This window comes from Corapipo altera, unplaced genomic scaffold (genome assembly GCF_003945725.1).
Source record: "Corapipo altera isolate COAL_440 unplaced genomic scaffold, ASM394572v1 56, whole genome shotgun sequence".
Taxonomy (NCBI): domain Eukaryota; kingdom Metazoa; phylum Chordata; class Aves; order Passeriformes; family Pipridae; genus Corapipo; species Corapipo altera.
In genome coordinates, this window is record NW_020884896.1 from 9933763 (window position 1) to 9957685 (window position 23923).

The following is a 23923-nucleotide window of genomic DNA, read 5'->3' on the forward strand; positions in this document are numbered from 1 at the left end:
TGAATTCTACTGCTGTTTTCCTTAGGATTCCATATATGTGTGTACCCAAACCACAATTGCCTATTTTCTGCATTCTTACATTCTCATACACAAATTTCAAATTCTGTATTAACTGTCCTTTGTATTCAAACACAATTTTACTCACACACTCAGGCATTTTCAATGTCTTAAAGAACAGACTTTAAAAAGAAGCATATTGAATAAGTAGATGTTTTCTTCCACCCTTCTTAAGTAAAAATTTCAGTTTACATAAATCTTGGGAGAAAAGATTTCTGCTTCAGAGAACTCTATGAGATAGAAAACTCTCCCAAACAAGAAGTGTTTCCAGATTTGTAAGCACAACTGATCAATTTTCAGACTTTCAATCCTGAAGAGCACTGCAATATTTCTGCATTCATTCTCTGCAGATTTTGGTTGAAAAGTTGAAATAATGAACCCTATGGAAATATGAATATATCCTAAAGATATACTCTCCTGACAGGATGGAGCATTATCTTCTTACCAGATCTCATTTTTAAATAACTTAAGGGCAAGAGATCATCCTTAGAGTGAATACTGCGTTTCCAAATGGTCCTCTCTGCCAACATTCTCAGGGCAATAACTCAAAGTTGCCCTCAGAAGTGATGGAGGCTCTCTGTACTTGCAGAATGAAGACCAAGCTGAAGAATACATGGTGGGCTCAATAGCCTTGTTGTAGTATCACTGCAGATAAAGTAGCTTCATTGGAAAAGGTACTTAGTGAAAGATAGCAGTTATTTTTCAAAAAGCTGTTCTGCATGAAACTCAAAATGCAATAGATTTATTTGGCAAATGTAGAGGAAAAAGCTTACAGTACTGCTAATAGTGGAAAGAAGTCCATCAGTTTTGTGATCCTGAAAATCACTAGATTTAGATTCCTAAATAACATCTTACGAAAAATTTGAGTTAGCCATCTAAATCACTTAGGTCAATTTTTTAAAAGTATTTAGGTGCCAAGTCCCCCTAGACTTAAAGGAAATTTTGCATAGAATAGCAAGGTAATTTCAAAAAAAAAAAATAAAATTTGAGCATACTAGCCAAGCAGAAAAAGCTATCACCATCACAGTAGTCAACCACATAAATAAATCATCAGCATGATTGATCTCACTGACCTTTAATCCCAATGGCTCTTTTCCTAGGCCATCCAGGACACTCTGTCCAGTATGTTAAATCTAAAAGATAATAACCATTGTAGATAAGATGGCTATATACAGCTTTTAGATACAAATATCAGGGCTTGTCCCTGCACAGGAGCTACATTGGCCACTAGTCAGGATGCCCCCAACTTTGGCATGGACAGACAAATAAGAGATAAGAGAAAAAAAGGCACTGCCCCTCTTGTGCGATCTGTTCAAGATTAGAGGCAAGGGCAGTTCACACATCAGGGAAGTCAGGGGCAGGTTCCTCTTGCACACTGAGCTGTGGAAACCTCCCTGAAGAAGGCAGAGAAATAAATGAAATATCAAGGTACCGTGTCTCTCTTTGTCCTTTCAGCTTCTGAGGCCTCTAAGCAGTGAAACTCAGGCCGTACCTGGCCTCCTCACTGCACTTCAAGAGAGTGTGGTTAGACTGAGACTAAAGGGTCCAGCCTGGCTGTGACTGCGCAGTAGCACAGGAAGCACAAGAGCCTTTATTTCCTTCCCTTTGAAAGTTATTAAAATAGCTGGAAAAAGTGCAAACCCATGCATGAATAACCTGAGATCACAGCAACAACCTGATGCCAAGGAATCATGTTAGCTGACCACCATCATCTGCCCAACACCAACACTGTCTCCCTGCCCACAGAGCCTTTTCTAGCTGATGTCATACTGCTGGTGAGAGGAGCAGAGGCGGAAGAAGAAGCAGGAAACTATGATGGAAACACTACACAAACTGAAGGAATATTGGAAGGAAAGATTTATAATCAAAATAAGTAGCATGGGCAAAATCGTGAAGGAGATTGCAGGAGCAGTAGTGTTTGCTGAGCTCAGGGGAAGGGGTAACTGAACAGAAGAGTGGTGGGAGAGGAAACATGGGAAGAGGTGTGAGGGTGAGAAGTCAGCCTAGAGTAGCAGAAGGTGACATTAAACAGTAACACCTGCAGACAGTGTGGTTTTAGTGGCATATTGGACAGACAGTAAGGGTTGCAACTACATAATAAAAATAAAGACTAGGAATTGGAGAAATGAGCTGGTATAGGAATTCACAACACTGATAGAAAAGGAGACTGGAAGGTTTGAGGTCAGTCTTCAACCGGGAATCTCAGCTGAGTTGCCTCCCGACAGGAGGTGAAGGAGGAATGGAACATATGGCATTTGTTGTCCTAGAGAGGAATATCTTTCCAAACTACTTGTTACTAGCCACAAGATTAAGGCCTGGAAGAGAAGTAAAAAATATCTGGAGGACTGAACTTATTTCACTCATTTCTGCTATTCCTGAGTGATATAGGCTTTGGTCTATTCTATTTTAACTGACCTGATAGTAAATTATCTGCATTATTAGTTAACTAATGTATCCACAAAGATCCAAGAAAATTATATTTGCCTTCATATTGTTGCTTGCTTGCCATACTGAAGGGGCAACACTAAATAATAATTATTGTAGATGATGCCAATAATCAGAACAGGCCAAGGAAAAGTCCAAGAGATGGGACAGCATGCAGAGGAGGGTGAAATGCCTACAGCAGATTTCATATGAGTGAATCACTTTGCTGTTCTGTGTCACATGTTGTCTGTTTATGGAACACTACTAACACCATCTTCTGGCCAGTTGGTGTCTGAAGTAAAATCTTTATAAAGGTCTCTGAGAGCCTGGAATGAAAAGTATTGCAAACACAGAAAATACTATCATCACTGTATCTTCGATACATTCATATTCATTTACTTTACCTATGTCAAAATAATACCACACCCGTCCCCAGAATTAGATGTAGTGTGTGGGCATTTAAACTACATTTTTTCCCAAAGGGTTTCCAGCAAGATGTATCAGAATACTCTAAAACTGGCTTATATTTCCAGAACTGACTACTGATTTGGGTATGCTTTGTTCTGGAGTCCACTGAGAAAAACCAAAACTGATATTAAGGAAAAGTGTGAAAACAGATCCTTTCCTAGTGTTTCAAATTCAGCACTCTAAGGCTTACACCCTTTCTGAAATATCAACAATGTGTTTTCCAACCTATTGCTGTCAAAGATTCAGTATCCCCTGTTTTTTTACTCTTTTTTTTTTTTTTGGATATCAAGACCATCCAGAGATACAAAGAGTAACACTTCAACTTGATGTGCTTTTGGCACAGCCAAACAGCCAATAGATCAATATCTGTCCAAATAACGATTACTGAATTTATCCAGGTATTTTCAAGCATTTAAAACAAGGCTTTGACATCCTCTTGTCTTTCAAAATCTGTAGATGTCCAGCATAGCATGTTAAGGCATTACCTTGGAAATTGCTCCCGGGTTATTGCTCATATACATCATATATTGGCCCAGACGCCTTTCATTTCAAATTACTTAAAAACTGACTCACAGCTCAAGGAAGATACCTTCTGAGTTTAGGCTTTTGAGACAATATTTCCAGAAAAAAATCATCAGAATCAGTAACTTGTATTTTTGCCTTCAAATTAATTCAGGAACATAAGGTCAACTTCTAATTTTAGCTAATCTCAGAATAAACAAACATCAGCAGAGCTTCCTGCGTCATTAACAGCATAATCAATCTAGAGTCTTCAGCACAGTCTGTCCTAGAGAATTGAGTACTTGGAGCTACAGTGGGCTACTGAGAACAAATCTATGAATCCTTTGGAAGGTAATCCTGAGGGAGTTTCATGAAAGAGAACTGCAGTGTCATACTTTCCGGAATAGCTTGTAGGAAATGCTATATGAATGCCATTGGTATATTATAATTGCATACATTTTTCAGATAACCACAGTGCTCTGTTCAGCTAGCTCACATCGAAATGATAGCTTTCTGCAGACTCCAATTTCCTCCAAATACTTTACTAAAAGCCACACTAAAAGAGACAAACTGTCATTTTAAAAGCTAGCAAACAGTACTTTTGACCATCATATGAGATTGTCAAATAGATTTTGAGTGAATCAATGCAACACCAGCTACAGCTCAGCAGAAGAAAATACAAGGGTGTCAGATTTCTCTTGGCTATCAAAGGAAGCCCATGAAAATCTCTGAAGAGCTGTACATGGGCAGTACCCCAGCCATCTTTTGCATTTGGTGTTTTAGTGATTCTCCAAGAAGTCCTCAAATAGCCAATTAAAAAAGTAATAGCTGTTTTTTATTTGCGATTGGTTGAGTCATAACTGTAATAAGTAAATGAATACCCAGCTGAGTGCCTCAAACCTTTAGACCAATTGCTCTGCTTCATTGCGCTTCATGAAGCTGTAACATCTCTCTGCTACTATGAAACATGGTGAACAGAAAGAACTGTCTCAATGGGTATCATCATTAGTGTGTTGGTGCAATTTTAAGAAAACTATATCCTTTAACTGATCTGAAATTTGGTCTGTTATCTGTGGGAAGTCTCAGAAAGTGAACTTTTTGGTCCTTTAGGCTGAATGCACTAAAGGATATGTCTTGACAAACTGGGAAGAGAAACTTTGTTTATGGCACCAGAAGAGGAAAATCCACAGAGACACTCAACTGGTAATGGATTGCTAATCATCCAATCATTGTCAATAAGGCATAAAGGCCAGTGTGAACATTAAACTGGCAAGCAGGGGGAGTTTAATACCTCAGGTGGCAACATAGCCTCAGAGATAAGTGGGAGTCCTCTGTTCCAGAAGACATGGTCTGGCAGTCCAGGCAATCGTTCTGCTGCTTCCCGGGAAGCTTTTCTCATTCACAGACAAACCCACCCAAAGTTTGCTTGGGTAGCTTCTGCTCCAAGCTGCTTACTGCTTGAATGACACAGGAGAAGAGCAGTATGGGCAGCTCAAGAGCCCTACACTGGACTTTGCCTTTCTGTGCCTCATTTTCATTATCTGCAAAACAGAGATAATGGCATTAAGATTGTGATAAGCATTATTATGATCAGTTTACAAGCACAGCACAAGCTAATTAATGCAGTTAAGTTTGGTATATGTAGCTCTCAGAGCCACATAATTCTTGATAACAAATAGATCCCTTTCACAGAAAAAGAGACTGTCTCCAAGGATGATGCTATCAGACTGCTGAAAAGTCACAAACTTTTAAAAATGAGGACAACACCAGTATAATGGATACAGTGTGCTAAGGAAAGTAGGTCTTAGAATGAACTAGCAGGATTATGTAGCTTGGGGAACCAAAACTGTGATTTTGATCAGCAGTTGCTATTGATAGAAGTGCAGAGGTTTGTGTTTGATTTGAAGGGGCAGCAGATATTGAAAGTTTATTTCATAGGGAAAATGCATGGATCTTAACTCTTCAGAGAATAGGAATTATGGTGAGTGTTTCAAGAACCTGATTTTTACCAGTCCTTCATGTGTATGATCCTATCTGAATCCCACAAAGCAGGTTTATAATTCAGCTGGCTCAGACCATGGGGTAGTCAGGAAGCTGGAGAAGGGCTTTGTAGCTCAGGTAGGGGTAGAGGTGCTACAATGGGAGCAGGAGCACTCCAGGTTCCCAGGGCAATACAGACTGCAAATTTGAGGAAAGATTTCTAGGCTTGGGAATGTGAATGGACAGAGGTACTTCCAAGCTAGGTGGCAATCAAGTCCCATATTGTAATTCATCATTCCTCCTGCTGAAATTTTTTCTCAGTTTGCCCCTTCATTTTATTTTGCTTTGTTTTTTTTATTACTTAACTATATATTTAAAATAAGCAGCAGACATTTAGGGTCAGTTTCTCAGCAATCAATGGAATTGCCACTGAGGGACATCAGAGGATAAACTTGCCTTGGGTATATTTTAATGCACCTTAGTCCTGGTTTTGTCAGCTTTTCTGTAGCAAAGTGTGCAGGCTGGGTGAGCAGAATTATTTATGGCCAACACAAATGGTTGGGAATCAAGCAGAAGATCAGACAGCTGCTGCAGACTCTTTTAAAGTTGTAGTGACATACCCCAATGCAAGCAGAGAAACATCATATTTGTGCAACCTTCCCAGCACTAGTGGGATAATGCCCAGAAAAGAGAGCATTACTGGAGCAAGAAGAGCAATGGTCACTGTGTCAGAGCCAGCTGTCAACCTGAGAAGATTAAGGTAATGAATGACACAAAGAGTCCATTCTTCCTTCTTTCTCACCTTACTCTTAAAATCCTCTCCCACACTGAGGCAAGATCCCTGCCCCACAGTGCCAGGAGATCAAGACCTGTTGTTAAGATAACAAGAACTAAAAGTCTTACAAGGTGTTATACAGGACAATATGGTTGAGATCCAAAACAGCACTTAACCAGAAGTGATTTAGGCCACATTCAGGTGATTGCAGAATGCTATTCCCCGACAATATTATTCTACTACAAAAAACTTAATCCATGTGTTCTCAACAGAAAATTCCTGCAGTTCTGCTCTGGCACATACCAGATGGGACAGCAGCTCTGAATACAGCTGAGCTCAGCAGCCACAGCCACATACTCTTCAAAGAACACAGCTGGAGGAGACAGGCCTGGTGGTCAGAATCCTTGCCCAGGACTATGGGGAGACCCAGATACAATTCTCCTCACTTGCAGGGTTCAAAGCTATCTTTCCCCACAAGTGCTCTAACTTCTACCTGGAAGCTTGCCTTGGGCACTCAGTGAGTAATTCAAGGGAGCTGTGCCGACTGGAGCAGGCTCAGGCATGCGTGGCACAGAGTGTGCAGGGCTGCTTAGACTCAAGGCAAACAAAAATTAATGTCAAGCCAACCATGGCAATGTGTCTGGCTCAATTCATATGCCCACACGCGGACACCCAGTCCATTGAAGATGTACTTGAGTATCCTGTCTGGCTTCCAGATCCCACTCCAAAAGTACAAGAGTGTCCTGGAGGTGTCACAGGATATCCCGGACATCTTATAGCAGCTGCTAACATGATACATGCCTCATTTAGGCAAATTAATCAAGTGCCTGGCAAGTTTAGGCATCTCCAAATAGTGGCAGCCCAAGGACGACTGAGGCCTCACATGACCAGTTTAAGTCATCCATTCTGGTCTTGCAAGACCTGTTTTACATCCCTCATGCATTTATTAAATCAAGCACCATGTCTTTATTAAGTCAAGCCCCAAATCCTTATTCTGCATAACTAGCTAGCTCCAAGACAGCCCATAAAAAATACACCAAATAAAGCACTTACCCACACAAAGGCTTCAAGGAAACTCAGCTGGAAACCGATGTTTTGTTCCAACAGTAGCAAACTCCAGGCAAACTCTTCTGGAGAAGCTTCCAAAGAACATTGTTCTAAATATGCTGGCAAAGCTAAACAGCAATAAGATCAGGCATTCAATAAACGTGAAATATTATTATTTACTTCAGTCACAATTTTGTGTTCAGCAAGATTTGCTGCTGTAAATACTTGTCTTGAACAGCAGAAATGTCAAGGGAATGATTCTTTAGGTGAGAGTCTGTGCTCACCCACACCCTGGGAGCGCATGTAACAACAGCAGCACTGTCTCACCAAGCCTATGGTTGCAGATGATTGCTGAAAAATTATGATTCAGTGTTGCGTAGTTACAGACAGACAGGTGATGCATGAGGAAGTTTAGAGCAGAAGACTGTCTCTTCCAGTGGCCTGAAAATCTGTCTCTAATTTTTATGTGACTCTTCTACAAAGAGAGTTTCCTCTAATTTCTCCTTCTTCTGATACATTTTGTGCAGCTACAGAAGAATATCAGCTGCCCGAGGACTTAGGGTTCCAGGTACTCTGTTACAAACCTGCATGATTCTATAATCTGCTCACAAGGCTAAAACATTCATTGAATAGAATCATTTTGGTTGGAAAAGACCTTTAAGATCTTCAACTGTCCTAACACTGCCAAGTCCCCCACTAATCAGTCCCTTAGTGCCACATCTACAACTGCCTCCAGGGGTGGTGACTCAGTCACATGCTGAAGTGAGTGACCAGCCATGTGCCATGAGTAACAAACTGCTGGAAAGGTATTTACTCTATAAAAGGAAAAACAATCCTAAATCTGTAAGGTATTTATGACTTGAGGCAATAAGTCTACACAGCACAGCTCACTTAAGCTTCAGGAAAAGTTTGACTGTGCCAACACAGTGCTGCATTTCCAACAGGATTCATTAACTCAGATTAGGCCCAATATAAATGCAGTTGCTATGCTTCCAGACCTGGTATGGATGTCTCTACACTCCTTATCTCAGACAAAACTGACTATACCAGGTTTGGGGGTGTGGAAACAGCATCATTAACACATTTCAACCTCTAGATGAATGTCACCAGATCTCACTCCTGGAATCAGCTTGCTGTCTCTATTGTTCCTCAATGTCCCAAGAAGTCCTTCCATATTTCTAAAGGACTCTTCAGGTTTATTATTTTATCCAAATCCAATGAAAATTAGATGCCACAATATCCCTTGCAGATTCAAACAGCAGAACCTCATTTGTTTCGTGTAAGAATCAGACAGTAGATACACAGCTTTCCATCACAATGTGAGGAACAAGGCTGGAGAGACAAGCTGCCCTTGTAGGTGAAATTCTCAATAAGGCCTTCATTTGCTCTTTGTCAAAATCTTCACAGATACTTAGATTGCTGAGATTATTCAATGGGCTTGGAAAGAGTCAGAAAACTGCGACAATCCTCAGTGGTCTGTTTTACAAGTTAATGGCTTTCCTTTTTCTGTGTATGCAATTACTGAGAGAAACCTAACCCTTCCCCAAGCCCTTAGCTTTGATCAGTGCAGGTATCAAGTGCTGGTTGGCTTAGGTACATCTTGTGCTTGTTTCTTATGCAAATGTAGACTACTATACACCAGCTGGCACTTCTGCCAAATTTGTTTCATGGTTTTCATTCTGTTTTCTACCTTTGTCTAAAAGGAGTATTATGTACATGGAGATTAGTTTGCTCTGAGAAGATAGCAAGAGATTTATTTTCTTTTACAAACTGTGGGATTAGATACATCTTAGAGTAATTCCATTGAAACCTCTAGCATTACACCAATGATAATTTTATTACCGTATTTGCTAAAAACCATCAGTAAAAAGCTAATCTGTGTTTCAAGAGCTTTGTTAATGTTATGGTGAGGTTAACCACTATACCTAATCAAGGTTAGCCAAATATCTTATGCTCCAAATCAGCTCTATGTGGGCAGACCTGACAGACCAAGTCCAACCCCAGGGCTGAAACTGATCCCTTGAGCTTGAAGAATCAGCTTGTACAAGGTCATGAGGGCTTTCTCATGTCCAAAGTCACAGGCTTTCTCCTGTAAGCCTCCCCTTGTTACTGAGCTATATATTCTTGATAACAGGGTTGATCATAATGTTTCACTAGAAACCCTGGCTCCTGGTTCCAGACCAAATACACACTCACACACAGAGAAAGACAAAAACGAGTGCATGTTTACACGGTGCCTATTCAATTGGGCTTAAGAAATCAAAATTAGGCCTCAGTGCCTGCAGGATTTGAGGTGAGCCTATAAAACAGACACTTTGAGATAAGTTTTCCTTGTTTTAGGATTTCTGATGAGGATAATCCCTAGTTAGGTAACACCAAACGATTTATGAGCTTTGGTCCTTTTTCCGTGGATTATTCTTTAATTCAATTAAAATAACAACAAACAAAGGATTTTATCCATTGTCCATCTTTAAGTAATCTCATTTAAATCAGAATGTGATGGCTTGCAGGACTTGGTTCACAACAATGGTGAGAGCAGCCCATTATTTGCTCTGTATTACAATCCTTAGGAAGCTTCTATATAGGTTCAGACTGACTGTTTGAAACTAAGCACAGAAATGTACAGCCTTTTCAACCTTTCTTTAGGGCTTTGGATCAGTTTGCCAGAAGCAGAAGTCACCCTAGTTACATCTTCATATCATTACAGTTCACCTGCACACCATCACCACTGAGAGCCAGCAGCCCTCACAAGGCACGGTGCAGTCATGGCTGTGCTGTGCTCATGCCTTTCGGCTTGAAACTCTTCTTGTAGAGAATGCTGTCCTGAAGGTGCACCCATAAATCTCACCCACAGGCAGCTAAAAACTCCTTGTCTAGCATTTCAGGTAAGGTCAGGGCCACTGTGCTCCACTCTCCTCCTTCAAAAGCTCCAGACTAATGACAACTAGTACAGCTTTAATACTGTGTCTCCCCTCTGCGCCAAAAATCCCTTGAGAGAAGGCATATGCACACCAAAGTCCTGCTATGAATGGGGAGAATGAGGTTCTCCACAAGAGGAGATACCAAATCATCTGTGAGCAGCCCCACAGGACTGGGTCCCACAAGCAAGGTCAGTGAGATCCTCTGTGTTTTGTGACTCAAGACAGATATCAGAGTAGTTCAACAACACATGAAACTGGGTAGATGCACACGTGCCCAAAGTTGAGGCTGTGCCAGTTTATACTGTAAGTGTGTTTACAGCCACGTTTTTATGCAGGTATGTAAAATAGCAGTAGCATACCCGAGTGCTATTTTCCGTGTGGGTCACTAGAAGCTGATACAAACAGGATGTAATGGGTCACTAGAAAATCCTACCAGCTGACCAAGACTGTCATAGACAACTTCATGACTGATGGTCATATGAAAAGCAAATTTGTTTCAGTTTTCTGTGCAATGGTAAATTTTACACAATCTATAATGTAATATTTAATGTATACTACATAGTCTTATATGCATGTAGTATTACGTACTATAATTATGTAGTATTATGTACTATAATTATGTCGTATAATGCTTAGGCTTATGGAAGAGCCTACCTAAACTCAGATAACATGCCTATGAACTTTCAGAAAAAATAAGTGAAAAACCCAACCCCAAAGGTGATTTATTGCCATTACTTTTGTCCACTTGCATGGCATAAAAGTTTGACATTGTCAATAAGCCATTTAAGACAAGCATCTAATTCCTATAAATACTTTTAAACTGAATTCTAGAAGGCAGTTGTGGCTTCACTTCTGCAGAAATTCTACATTTTTCTAATTAACTTGTAAAACAAAAATTTAGTACCTTCAGCAGGTTTCTCTTCACTTGGCTTCAAGATTTGTGAAAAGCCACCATAGAAAAACTTTTTAAAAATCAAATTGCAGCAGCAATACAGTCCCATCTAGGGGAAGAGAACTGCTTTTCTATAACTCTTTTTTTTCCCCTCCCACACTGGACAATACTGGCGGGTTGAGATTTAACCAGAGATGGGCTCCTTTTACAAGATTGCTTATATAAAGCGAAGATAATGCCAGCTGGGTTCATTTGAAAGAGGACATCTTGGGAAGAGCCGACAGCGCAGCTATTGGAATAATACTGGAATGAAAATCTGAAATACTTATCCCCTTCCTGTCCTGTAGGTATAATTAATTTCTTGTAGAATGCCTAGGATTATAATTAGAAGGAATTGTCACTGAAATACACTTTATGAGCCTTTTATAAATATATATCTTTAAATAGAGGATGAGTGAAAATGTTGAAATTGATTGGTTTTATTAGAAATACTGAGTTGGGATGATTTTTTCTATTTACTTAAATTATATTTGTTACTTCTGACAGTCTTCTTAGTGATGTGTATATGAGGGCTGATACTGAAGGGTATATCCCTACAAAGGGAAAATATGAGAACTCCAGTCTCAATCCCACATGTTTTATATGCTTCTCCCTGTGAGAAACAGCTTTCATATTTGAGGTCTGGAATGAAAATGTAAATTACTGCTATGTATGTTTTCTTAAAAACTCAACATTGAGCAGCAAATGACAAAATGCATAATTTACCAGAACTGAGCTATATGAAGTGAAGAGTATATACATCAGGATAGCCATCATCATAGAGAATAGCACTAAATTTTAAGCACACTATATATGTTCTTGCATCATATTTCTTCTAGTAATTTCTATTCCCTCTCTTTTCTTCAGATCCCATTGATTCAGTTTCATTTGGTAATATTAACACTTTTAGAGCCTTCGTAAGAAATCAAACTAGAATAATTAAAACCCACCACTAAACTGAAATAGTAATATAGTCACAATAGTGACCCGGTGATAGTAATGGTCTTGGAAATATTTATCCTATAGATGCAATTACATTGGGTGACAGAATATCAGTAATATTATTTTTTTTCTCTCTGCAAAAAGCCCACGTATAAGAGTATCTACGTTTTCAGGTCTGCAGACAATGCATTGTTTTTATTTCCAATTTTAAAGATATTTTAGCTTTTATTCCCTTTGTCCTCAGATCATTGTAAGAAATGCTGACTCTTACTGTGTATCTGCTGGTCATCTTGGCTCGAGCTCTTGGGGGGCCTTGCAGTCCAAATAAAGCAGGTAAAATAACTTAAATCTTCTATGATCTTCTCTTGCAATTAAGCTGACAAATGTGGGGGGTTTTCTATTCAAAATCAAAAGGTTTTCCTTCAGAAAGTTAAACTGAATTCTGCAGAGCTAATCCTTACATTTTGTTTATTGATCTGCTTTTAGCTAGCACAGTAAAGCATGTACCAGTGAAGTCCTAGCCTCACAGACAATTAGGCATATATTTCATTTTGTGCAATAATCAAAGTGCAATAAATTTAAGGACAAAAGCATAAAATGGCAAAGAAAACAACAACAATTAGAAGTTATATGTAGTAGTGCAGGCTAGATGTAACAGATATTTGCTGCCCAAGTTGGGCTTTAGTCCCACTGACTGCAATCAGATGGTCAGTGGTGATTGGATGTGCTGGGCTGAACTCCTGAACCATACTGCTACATTAAAACAAGAAAAATACAAAAATCATTGAAGAGAAGGCTTTAACTGCACACTGATTACTGCCTAGAAACTGAAATGAGCTGGTGCCAGACAGACCTGTAATGTAGATTTCACTATAATTATGAAACCTGCTTTAGAGATGTGTTGGAATGTGCCTCGATATAGTGTTTGCTTTTAGTACATAACTGCTGTCACATTACCGTCAGTAATTTTATTGTATATCTCAAGTATTTGGCTCTCAAGTCATTTATTTCAATACCTTCATTTGCACAAGTAGTTTCTCTGAACTGCAGGAATTTTCACAGCTGTAAAGTTGCCCAAGTTATAAATCTGACCATCAACACAAGCGGAATCAGCCTGCATTTGCTGAAGGTTTGTTGACCAAAGAGAAGCAAGTTGTTAAGGTCCTTAGTTGACTTTCACTGAATATTCCCTAGCAGACATGGAAAGGCTGCAAAATGAGGCTTTTAGTATAAAATGAGAGTGTCAAGGGCTTTAGAAGAAATAATTGAATAATTCCAGGTAAAATGTTTTGTTTCTCACTGTAATAATTGGAAGTCTTTTCCGATTTTCAGGCCACTAATAGTTAGTCAATATTTGCCCTTTAAATTCCCATCAAACATTCAAACTAGTACTACTTGATGCTCTTTGAAAAATGTCCAATTCTGCTATCATGAAGTAATCAGCCTGGATGTTATGATGTTCAATATTCATGGCTGTATTAGCAATCACACTCTGCACTGCTAACAGAGCTGAGAGTTTGGTTCATTCACTATTGCTATTAGCCGGCCTAAGCTTTTCAGTTCATTTTTACATCTTAGCTTTTAACTTGACTATAAGAAAAATTCAATTTGTGCTGGCACTGCAATGCCAGTGCAAGAAGAGAAAGGGCAGAATATCTATAGTGGCCAAGATCTGTACAACACTACAAAAGGGTGCAGATCTATGAAGCTTACCAAACAACTTCACCAATATTATTTTTACAGAGTCAGTGGCATTACAGAAGCCAGATTTGCAGCATAAGCTACTCTGATAGATCTCAGTGCAGTCCTTTTTCACTTCAGGTTTCTCAGCAGTGTCTCTGCTCCTCAATCAGCTATTCCAGAAAGATAAAAAATTTACACAAAGTTCTACATTGATTAGAAGGCAAAGGCCAACCTCTTCCAAAGAGGACAGAATTTAACAACCTAAAAGTCAGTTTTATGTAGTAAAAGCTGCTCACGTTAGGGGACCTTCCAGCGCACACCCCTGCTCACAGAAGATTAAACCAAATGGAATGTAAGCGTGCAGACCCACTGCTTTGAAAGAAAATTACCAGTGAGTAACTCTAGATGTATTATTTCCCTTTCAGATGTAATTCTGGTATACTGCTATCCCAAAACCATCATTACCAGAATTCCAGAGTGTCCTTATGGGTGGGAGGTAAATCAGCTGGCACTTGGAGGCATTTGCTATAATGGGATCCACGACTCAGGATATTACCAGTTCACAATCCCAGACCTGTCACCTAAAAACAGATCATACTGTGGGACACAGTCAGAGGTAAGACTATCGAGGTCAACATTCTGTCTCAGGAAATGGCTGGACTCACTTGAGAGAGTCCTGTCTTCTTCAGTTTGGAGTAGGCTTTAGGTACTGATGGAAGAAGGAGGCAAACTCCACTATCAGGGAGAAGTAAGAATTGCATAGTTGTGCTTTGCATCTACAGGCAAAATACTCGGAGGCTTAGTGATATTAGTGTGTGTATTAGTTGTTCATTTGCACCTGTATTACACAGAACTGACATATGGTAAGATATATGCATAGGCAGCACAGCATATACAGAGCTACTCAATCATGTTTCTTTGGGATGGTGTTAGTCTTCATGTTTCAAACTATGAAGTTGTCCCTGATGCCTCAAAGACTCAGTACTGCCTACATTTCTCGGTCTCACCATCCACAGTTCAAGAATCCCATTTACCACTTCTACAACTCCATCGTCTCCAATGACTCCTCAGTAATTGTGAAGAGCCAGCCTGTGAATTACTCGTTCACCTGCTCATACAATGCCAACTATCTGGTGAACCAAGCTGCCTTTGACCAAAGGTATGTCCTCTTTTGGAAGTGCATCTTACCCTGTCCTGAGAACCACACCTCACTCATACAGAAATTTGTCATGTCCCCAGGGTGGCCACCGTCCATGTGAAGAATGGGAGCTCTGGCTCATTTGAAAGTCAGCTGTCCCTCAACTTCTACTCTGTAAGTGCTCTTTGCCACCTAGATTTTCACCTACACCTTCCACAAGCTTCAGCCTGAAGAGCTGGAAAAAACAGGGCTGCTGCTCCTGATTTTTATGTGTCATGGAGCACATTAATAGCCTGGAACAGATAATTGCAGTGGGGTTGGCAGGGGTCCTTGTTTCTGCTGATTAACAGGGATATACTTAAATTGAACAGAACAGACACATGCCAACTGTTCTTTTAATCCCTCAAAAACTGGCAGATTTTTCTGCTGAGAGGTACATTCCTAACCTGTTGACAGAGTTTATAATAAAAAGCAAAACTTGTTTGTAGTCCCACTGCAAGAGCAGCATGCATCTTCAGGCATTGCTGCTATCACATGGTCTCTACAGACAGAGCAAAACTCCATGCATTTCTCTTGCAGTTTTCTCCCTGGTCCTCTCACCTGACAGATATTTCATGTACCCCAAAGATCTTTATGTCATGCTGGAATTTTGTTGCCAACAAAATACCATCCCTGGATATCAGGCAGATCTTTTGAAACTTCCCTCTCCTCTCCACAGCTCCACTGCACTGTTGGAAAGCCAGCTCTTGATCTTGGAGTCTTTTCTCCATTAAAGCACAGTCAAAAAGCACCAAAACAGCCTCTCTATTTTAGTACAGCTAGAAAAAGCACAACTAATAACTTAAATTTATAGGCCAGGTAGAGGGAGTATTTACCACAAGGTGGAAATCTCTTCTCCCACACACTGCATTTTGGGCACTTATTGATTACTAAACTTTTTGACAGGCTTTGTATGCCACATGAAAGCCCACGTGGTCTTTTTTTCTGATATACAGCACACTAATATATAATATTAGGTACTATGTACTGGCAAGGTCCCAGGAGGTACCACACTGCTCCTGTCAACTGACAGAATGGCTACAAAAAAAACAAATGTTAGGCAGTGAGGAATGGATCTCTGATACTTTAATTTTTTGCCAAATGACTGTCTTCTTGTAATGACTCCCAGGAGTCAAGGAGGGAGTGGTTGAACTGTAGTAATATATTTTCCCAGTGAGCACAAGTACAGAACAAGCTCAGAAAGCTACCAGACCACTCCTTTTTTGTTTGTTCTCATTTTCACTGGGGATAAAATGTTAATTTCAATTAAATGTTGATTTTTTTTTCCTGGCAAAATGGAAATTAAAGATTTATTTTGCCATGGTATTCATCTCTACTGCTCCCTACCACAGCCTTCTGCTCTGGTGGGCTACAATTCCAGGTGCTTCATGAGCCCATTTCCTCATCCAGAAGCAGCACACAAGCTGCACTGTAATCCAGGAGAAACACTTCAGCCTCACCTGGCCTTTGGTCTGTGACACCCCAATAACAGCAAAGGATTGTAATCCAGCATGAGGGGCTGGAACCTGAATAGAAATCAGGCCTTCAACACAGAAACTTGGTGTGAAGAAAAGCAAGATAGTACCCTAAACCAGTGCAGAGCAATAGAGTTTAGAAAAAGAAGCACTATACCAGGTTCCACTCATTGTAGCACAAGGACTGGCAAGACTTTTATGACAGTACTGCTGAGAGTTCTGTGATATAGCACATACTACAACCTAAACAGCATCAAATTCTGTCACTTGTCATTATAAGCCAAACACTAACAAAAAGATTTTTAAATGTCACCTTGGGCTTGCAATAGTTCTACTACCACATGTAGAGTTTGGAGCTTGCAGGTAACAAGAATCCAGACTTCCAGAGTCAGTCTCTCTAGGGGTGCCTGAAGTTGAATCATGCCTTGATTTGCAATTTACTAGTAATGTATGACACCTTTATCTTTGTCTTCCAAAGAATGCCAAGTTTTCAAGTATAAAGGAAGCCCCTTTCGTCGTTGAAACATCAGAAATCGGTTCTGACATATTTGCTGGAGTGGAAGCCAAGGGCTTAAGCGACAGGTAGGCAAGGGAAGGAGGAATTAGTAATAAATTGGTAATTGGGACATTGCTTGTTAATCTGGAGTTTGTATCTCCCCAGGTTCAAAGTTGTTCTCAACAACTGCTGGGCAACTCCCTCCTCAGAGTACTTCTACCAGATCCACTGGCCTCTGATCACCAAGGGGTAGGTGCTGGTGGGACCCCAGAGAGCACACCTACTCAGCCCAGCCCCGAGGGTGATAGAAAGCTGGGAGCTGGGGGATGAAGGAGTAAGGGAGAACCTGGCCCACAGCAGGGCAAATGCATTCATCAGACTGCCACCTCAGATGTTTCAATGAAGCCACAGGGGCTCTGACACTGCTTCTCCATGCACAACCACAGGTGTCCCACAGACTACTCCATCATTGTGCACGAGAATGGGAAAACAAACCGAGCGACCTTCCAGTTCAATGCTTTCCGCTTCCGGAACATCCCCAAGCTGTCCAAGGTGTGGCTACACTGCGAGACGCACATCTGCGACAGCGAGAAGTTCTCCTGCCCAGTGGTAAGTCCTCCCTCCTGGAGAAATACACAGTTCTAAATTTTGACAGAGGATGTTGAGACCTTTTCCAAGGGCATGTCAGGTGTAGAGCCAGTGCCAGGGGTGTCAGTGGATGGAGGCACTGCTGTGTGTGAATCTGAGTGCCCAGCCATGCACCCCAACTCCTGTCATGCCACAGGCACCATATGCAACACTGGGAAACTTTTTTAAATGTAGCCATTGAAAACCTCACCTCTTGTCTATATCTCAGACTACAGTCCTGTATGCCAAACAGCCACAGTGAAACACAAGCCTGAAAAAAGGGAGAAAGTTGATCTTTTTCCATTTTACAAAGTATCTCAGTGCTAAAAGCACCCTCAGGGTAGTGAGAGGACCTGGCTCAAAAAACTTGCAGGTTTGACAAAAATGCGTTATTAGAAATTCTATGTTTCAATAGCAAAAGAAAAAACTCCAGGCTTAGATTTTGTTGTTTGTTTTTAAAGATTACTTCGATTTTTTATTCAGTCACCGATCAGAATTAAAAGAAAACACCAACCCATTTCTCCATATCTGCCCTTCTGACAATACTGTCAAACATCTACATCATCCTTTCAGGCAGTGGGTGGAATTCCCACCTCACCCTCCAGTGCAGGATAATTGCTCAATGAGGCTAACATCCCCAGAGCCCACTTCCCACTCAAAAATGCAGCTGGTGGTCTCCAGCAATTAAGGTTGAACCAAGCCAGGGGTCTGTGCTTACAAGCAACTCATAACCAGAATTACCACATGCTGAGTTTGTAATAAAAATGCCCACAGCTGGAGATCTGCAAAGGTCAGGGGATGGACAAGGACCTTTAATCTGTAGAGCACTGGCTCCAATACAGACCTTGTCAGCTGTGACAGGCATCATTAGTGCTGGACATGAGCTGATCTATATGGAAGGGATTTGGTGCTTCCTTTTTCTACCCAATGGGCAACAATTATCATTAGCAATAAACAACCACAGAAGCCTTCCCCGAGGTCATGGGTTAAACAGATCAAGCTCTATTTTCCCCCTTCTGTCTTGACAGGGGTTTTGTTTAAGACAGGGAGGGAGGGGCAGTCCACCAAAATGCTCAGAAAATGCCCTGTAAAGACTCTCCCTAAATCTCTCCTGCACACAAAATCCCAATAATTAAAGGCAGGGGGAAAAAGCCTCCAGAAAATATGCAGCAATTTCCTTGGTTGGAAACATGAGAATTGTGTTTGGATTTTCTTATAATTTTTTTGGTATATATGGCTTTCTCTCCGATCTCTTAAGATATGTGATAGACGAAAACAGCGCATGGAACAAACCGGAGGTGTTTTAGTGGCAGAGATCTCTGTACGCAGTAAGTGACTGAGTTTTACGGGATGTTTCTCCCTTTGGGAAGCAACTCCCTTGAGGAGTAACTAGAGGGAGCCAAAGCCCTCCGCCAGACCCCTTTCCCCCATGGCAGCAGGAGGCTTAAACAGAAGCTGGTCCCCGCCAAGCCCTGGTAGAAGAGTTCAGTAAAACTCTCCTCATTTACAAAGCGAGGAGAGGCATCCATTTGGCATTTATCATAAACGGCCAAACCACTCACACCCCGAGCTTGCAGTGTAAACTCTGCTTACCTGCGTTTGACCTCAGCAGCAGCTCAGATATGCTCTGACAGGTTACACGGGACCGGGAGAGAGGTCAGGCTTAGGAGCAGCAGGAGAGTTTTTCTTTACGCTGTGGGTTGGTACTTCAGCATACCCACAACACCTGCCAGTGTTATGGGGATGCTTCGTGCCTATCCCTCCTGACACACAAATTGCACTGCCATCGGGTTTCCCCATTGTAAAACAACCGTTTCCTCTAGCTGCTGCCTCCTGGAGGCACCAGGAGTTTCTCTCTGAGCTGGTTTAATTCTGTAGGTCCAGCACATCTTTTGAATCAAGTCCTTGGAACAAATCATGTTATCATTAGAGCTCTATATACTAATTTATCAATTAAGTCCACCCCAATCTGAAAGCCAATTTAAAATTATAAACACACATAGAACAGCATTATTACAATTCACTATGTTGTACCAGTAACCCCCATCAATTTTAGAAGATAAAAGAACTGAGGATCCTTTTACAACTTCAGATAGTAAAGTCAAGAGGAAGAAATATCCAGAATTTCAAAATGTGGTAAAGGTTTTCTGTTCTGCTTTTATGAGGCGCACTGGTGCACTTTACCCTATTTTAAACATGTCATCCCAATATAATCTTTTTCCTCTTCTTTTATATAGGCAAAGGTTTATCCAGATTTTACACACTCTCAGGTAAACAGCAAAGTACGACAATGAAAATATCAATCCCAAACACTGATTTTGAGTGACTTTGTCAACATAAAACCCATAGCTCAAAGAAAAAAAAATTGAAAAATATAGTAAGTTTGACAGAAGGGAAAATATTTCATATTTTATTTCCCAATGTTATACGCTTTATTTTCCTCCTTTTGGCACATCTCTCACTCTGGACAATAAAATCATAGCAATAACTTCCAATACTGAACATTACTTTCTTTTATTGTCACACCCTGTTCCCAAAAAGGAACAATCATATTTTACTGGGTTAACAGAGGTGTCTGAAAGCATTTCTATTTGGAGAGGGTTTGAAACATACCTTTCAAAGACTATTTGTTAACATTTGATATGTTGACAGAGCCACATTAGGGCATACAGTTGCATTGAAGGGGGTGGGAAGAGAACGTGAAAGGGATCTGACAGAAAAGTAGTCACATTTAGTCTGTGTTTCTCTTGCAGATATTATCTTCCACCTACTCTTTCTGATTGGATTTTGTGCTGTTTTATTATAAAATGCAGCCCAACTGTGTTTCTTAACTTCCCCCAATCCTGTTTGGACCTGGACTTCTTTACTAAAGACGTTTATTTTACAGAAGAAAAATGAAAGCCACAAAAAAATCCTTGTACATCATTTTACCTGATAAATAAAACATTCCATGAGCTTTGTGCCTTGAATATTGGACAAACCCAAAGCAGATTTGCCTCTCCCCACTCTCTGCTGGCATTTGAAACTAGCGAAAACCCATGGGTTATGTATTCTACTGACATCTCCTTTTAAAGAGTTGTGATGCCCATAGTACTTGTTTCTATAAGGAATGTAAGGATATGCAAACTCAGAATTTTTTCAAAGTCAAATTTACCTTCAGAGTCCCCCTTCCCTGTCAGTCTCAGCATGGTACCAAACTCCCCTCCAGGCCTGGTCTTGCAAGGTCCTAGTTTGTTCTGTGAAGTCTTTGAACAAAATAAAAACTAGCCAAACATGTCAAGGATGGGAGAAAAGGGTGCTTTTCATGTAGCAATAATTAGAAGGTACTCAGAATTAATTACCTGGCATTTCTTTCCTGCTTCTCAATACCATTGTTGGTATTGATTGGTTAGATTAAGCAGAGTACCCTGTAGGAGCAGGATGTCTTGCTGACTTGGACAGGCTCAGTGCTAGATAGCTGCATGGTGTGGATGCATATGGAGCACATCTGAGGTTGGAAAACAAGCTAATGAGCTTTACCCTGTCTTGACATAGCTAGTGGCAGACACAATAGGGTTCAGGTGTTAGGTCTGTACCTGAGTAACAACAACTCTTAAACAGAAAGAAGAAATCATTAGAAAGGGAAACCGTGGTTTCTACAGAGCAGGAAATATCAAGGCATGAAACAATTCCCTAACAAGCAGAACAGTAGATTCCTTACATCCAGTAATTACTTAAACAATATTGAAAAAAAAATCTTGAAAGGGTAAGAAACATTCCTAGATGTTTTCCATTAAATGTCCAGGATCCCAAATGTGAATGACTACAGCTGTTACACTTCCAATTAATGAACACAGTAGGTGTACCTGTGTCTATACATACTGAAGCATCAGCACATTATAGAATTTTTGCTACCCCTTGTAGAGAAGGAAGCCTCCTGAATAATTCTGTTAAGTTTAGGATTTTCAGCTCCCTGTTCTTTGTGAAAGGTCATTGCTATGAAGATAACGCAGAGCTAGAACACGTATGTATTACAGAATCCCCTTTTCCATGGACTGCACTTCCTCCCCTAGGTGTAATCTCAGTCTGTCCGTGTCTATAAGCGGCTCAGACAAGCCCCAGCCGAGCGCCGCCGGCCCTGCGCTGTTATTGCCGGTCGCACACAGCCGAGGGCGCTCCCGGGACGGCATCGCCCGGCCGGGGCAGCCCAGGAGGGTCCGGCACCGCCAGGTGTTCCTCGGTGCTCCCAGTTCCCAAAGGAGAGCGGAGCTGGTGGATGTTTCGTGCTCCACAGGGTATTTTGATCAGAGATAATGACAGGACAGGTTTTTCGCCCACGTTTGCTGCTTTGTCTCCTTCTCCTCTTCCCTCCTCCCACTAGCGCCCCGCGTTTCAACACCCGCCAAGTGGCTTTACCTTCTTGTCCTTGCCAAATGAGATTAACGCATGGGCTGCTTCTCCAAAGCCTGCTTCTTTTGCCTTGCCTTTACAACATTCACTGCTGTCCTACTGTGGCTATTTTGTGCAGAAACCCTTGAACTCAGTTTCCTTGGTAGGTTGATGAATTTTTTTCCTGCTTATGCAACAAGTGTTGCTTTGAAACAAACCTTGCAGGATTGCAGCCGCTGTAAAGTGTGCCTGCGAATTCCCAGGCCACCTCCCTGCCCGCCGTGGGACGGAGCCTCTGGGCATACATGTCTCAGGTACCTGCTACTGTACTGAGTGGGGCTCGTGACCCAGCGAGCTGTGGTTGCAGGATGGGCACAGCCCTGCTGTCCCAGTCTGGATCACTGTCTCCCTACAATCCAGAAATAGTTTATTGTTAAAAACAAGCAAACAAAACACAACAGAAAAATAGCTGCCAGAGGTGACTGTGGAAGGGTCTATCTGCCAGAGAAGGCAGCACCATACGAACAGCTCCAGAAGTACTGTTCCTTAAAAAAGCACAAGTTGCCATCCTAAGTAGTTTGCATAGAAAATATGGAATATAATTCATCTTTATTTTTCCTAACCTGCATATGGCTTATCACTACTTATTCTACTAAATACTATTTATGTTGCCAATATCATAAAATACAATGATTGCAAAAGATTTTAGCACAAGATGAAGCTTGGTAGACTTCATCATTTCAGATGCACTATATTGATGGATTTTTTTCAGCTGCCAGGGCATGAAGATGCTTGCCTTGATCTTTGCATCTGAAAGTTTAAGTCAATACTGGCCATGGAAACAGGAAGGTAAGTTAAAGGGGATGCAGATAATCTGTTTAGAACCCAACATTTGTTTTCCCAAAGGTTCTAAATTGGCTTTATCCTGATTCTTCCTCACATTTGGATGAACTCTAATGAGGCATGAATTTTTACATGCTTTCCTTCTCACAGTTTAGCTTGCAATGTTGAAGCACAAGGTCACAGAGGTCATGACAAGAAGTAGGAGAGAAATGAACACACATAGGTGTCAAGATGATAACAACACAGGTTGCAGCACAATATTGCTAGTACAGTGACACAATTTTACACAGTATTTTGTTCATTAAATATAGGTCACCTCTCACTTGCAAATGTAAACACCATTAACCTGGGTGGCCTTTATTTGACAGTCGCTGCATGTGCAAATAACCACTAAGAAGGTCCAATGGAAACTGCCAGTGAAAGAGTGACTCAGATTTAACATAGAATCCTCAGAAGTAAAAAACAAGCATGGATACCACCAATGCAAGCTGGTACTGTCCATCATTGACATTCTATATTTAGTGTCCCCAAACAAGCAGTGCCGTTGGCACTGTGATTCCTTCCTCTACTGTCAGCCCAGGCCCAATAGTGAAAAAGAAAGAACAGGCTCTGAGACTATCAATTCAGAATTAATTCTGGTCAAGCATTAATGCCTTATATCTCATGCTGGGATCTCACAGTTTCAAATCCACATTTCAGAGGTGGTTACCGGGGGACATGCAAATGATCCTGCTGCAGGGATGCCAGACTAGGTCTGACCTGACATGCCCACCTTATGCAACCACTGCTAATGCAGCTCTGGAAGGAGTGAAGCACATCAGGGCTGAAAGCCTCTCTGTAGGTGATCTCAACTCACACCGAGGTAAACATTGCATGTGCTGCCAGAATTGGCAATGCATTACACCATAGAAACACAGGCAATGCCTCAGATCCAGATACCATGTACAGAAAATCCCCAGTCTTAATCTTCATTTAAACACCAACTTCATCTCTTTATTCTGTAAATCCATGACATTTTGTTTAAATGTCCCAGTCAGAGACAAGGAAAAGCCCTACATCTCGGAATAGTATCATAAGAGCCATGACTTGGTACATTACAAAACACATCATAGACATACATGGCTTGTATTAGGAGTAAACCTCTTCACTCTGTACTGAAGATCAAATCTTTTCAAGTTATCCCTATCCAAAGGGCAGCCATCAGTCAC

At 41.0% G+C, this 23923-nt stretch overlaps 1 protein-coding gene across 6 annotated transcripts; it reads left to right on the forward strand.

The window, feature by feature from the left end:
- Window positions 1-1136: 1136 nt before the first annotated feature.
- On the forward strand, window positions 1137-20473 carry TECTB (tectorin beta). 6 transcript variants are annotated; one of them, XM_027647780.1, is made up of 15 exons: window positions 1137-1485; window positions 4561-4653; window positions 9899-10137; window positions 10206-10361; window positions 11278-11408; window positions 12291-12379; window positions 14155-14345; window positions 14746-14888; window positions 14969-15041; window positions 16860-16963; window positions 17043-17126; window positions 17324-17486; window positions 18763-18832; window positions 19742-19774; window positions 20258-20460. In XM_027647780.1, the coding sequence occupies exons 6-15, from the start codon at window positions 12304-12306 to the stop codon at window positions 20308-20310; spliced, it is 990 nt and encodes a 329-aa protein (XP_027503581.1). In that variant the 5' UTR covers window positions 1137-1485; window positions 4561-4653; window positions 9899-10137; window positions 10206-10361; window positions 11278-11408; window positions 12291-12303; the 3' UTR covers window positions 20311-20460. The 6 variants fall into 6 exon arrangements, with proteins under 6 accessions (XP_027503581.1, XP_027503580.1, XP_027503582.1 ...); XM_027647779.1 differs by having other exon boundaries at window positions 9960-10361; XM_027647781.1 differs by lacking the exons at window positions 9899-10137; window positions 10206-10361 and having other exon boundaries at window positions 11258-11408.
- Window positions 20474-23923: the final 3450 nt, after the last annotated feature.

Excerpts from the sequence above, each read along its gene's own strand:
- TECTB (XM_027647780.1), top strand. The coding sequence starts at position 12,304 with ATGCTGACTCTTACTGTGTATCTGCTGGTCATCTTGGCTCGAGCTCTT. Across the intron at positions 14,346-14,745 it reads ACTGTGGGACACAGTCAGAG|TTCAAGAATCCCATTTACCA; the intron begins GTAAGACTATCG and ends CACCATCCACAG. Across the intron at positions 15,042-16,859 it reads TGTCCCTCAACTTCTACTCT|AATGCCAAGTTTTCAAGTAT; the intron begins GTAAGTGCTCTT and ends TGTCTTCCAAAG.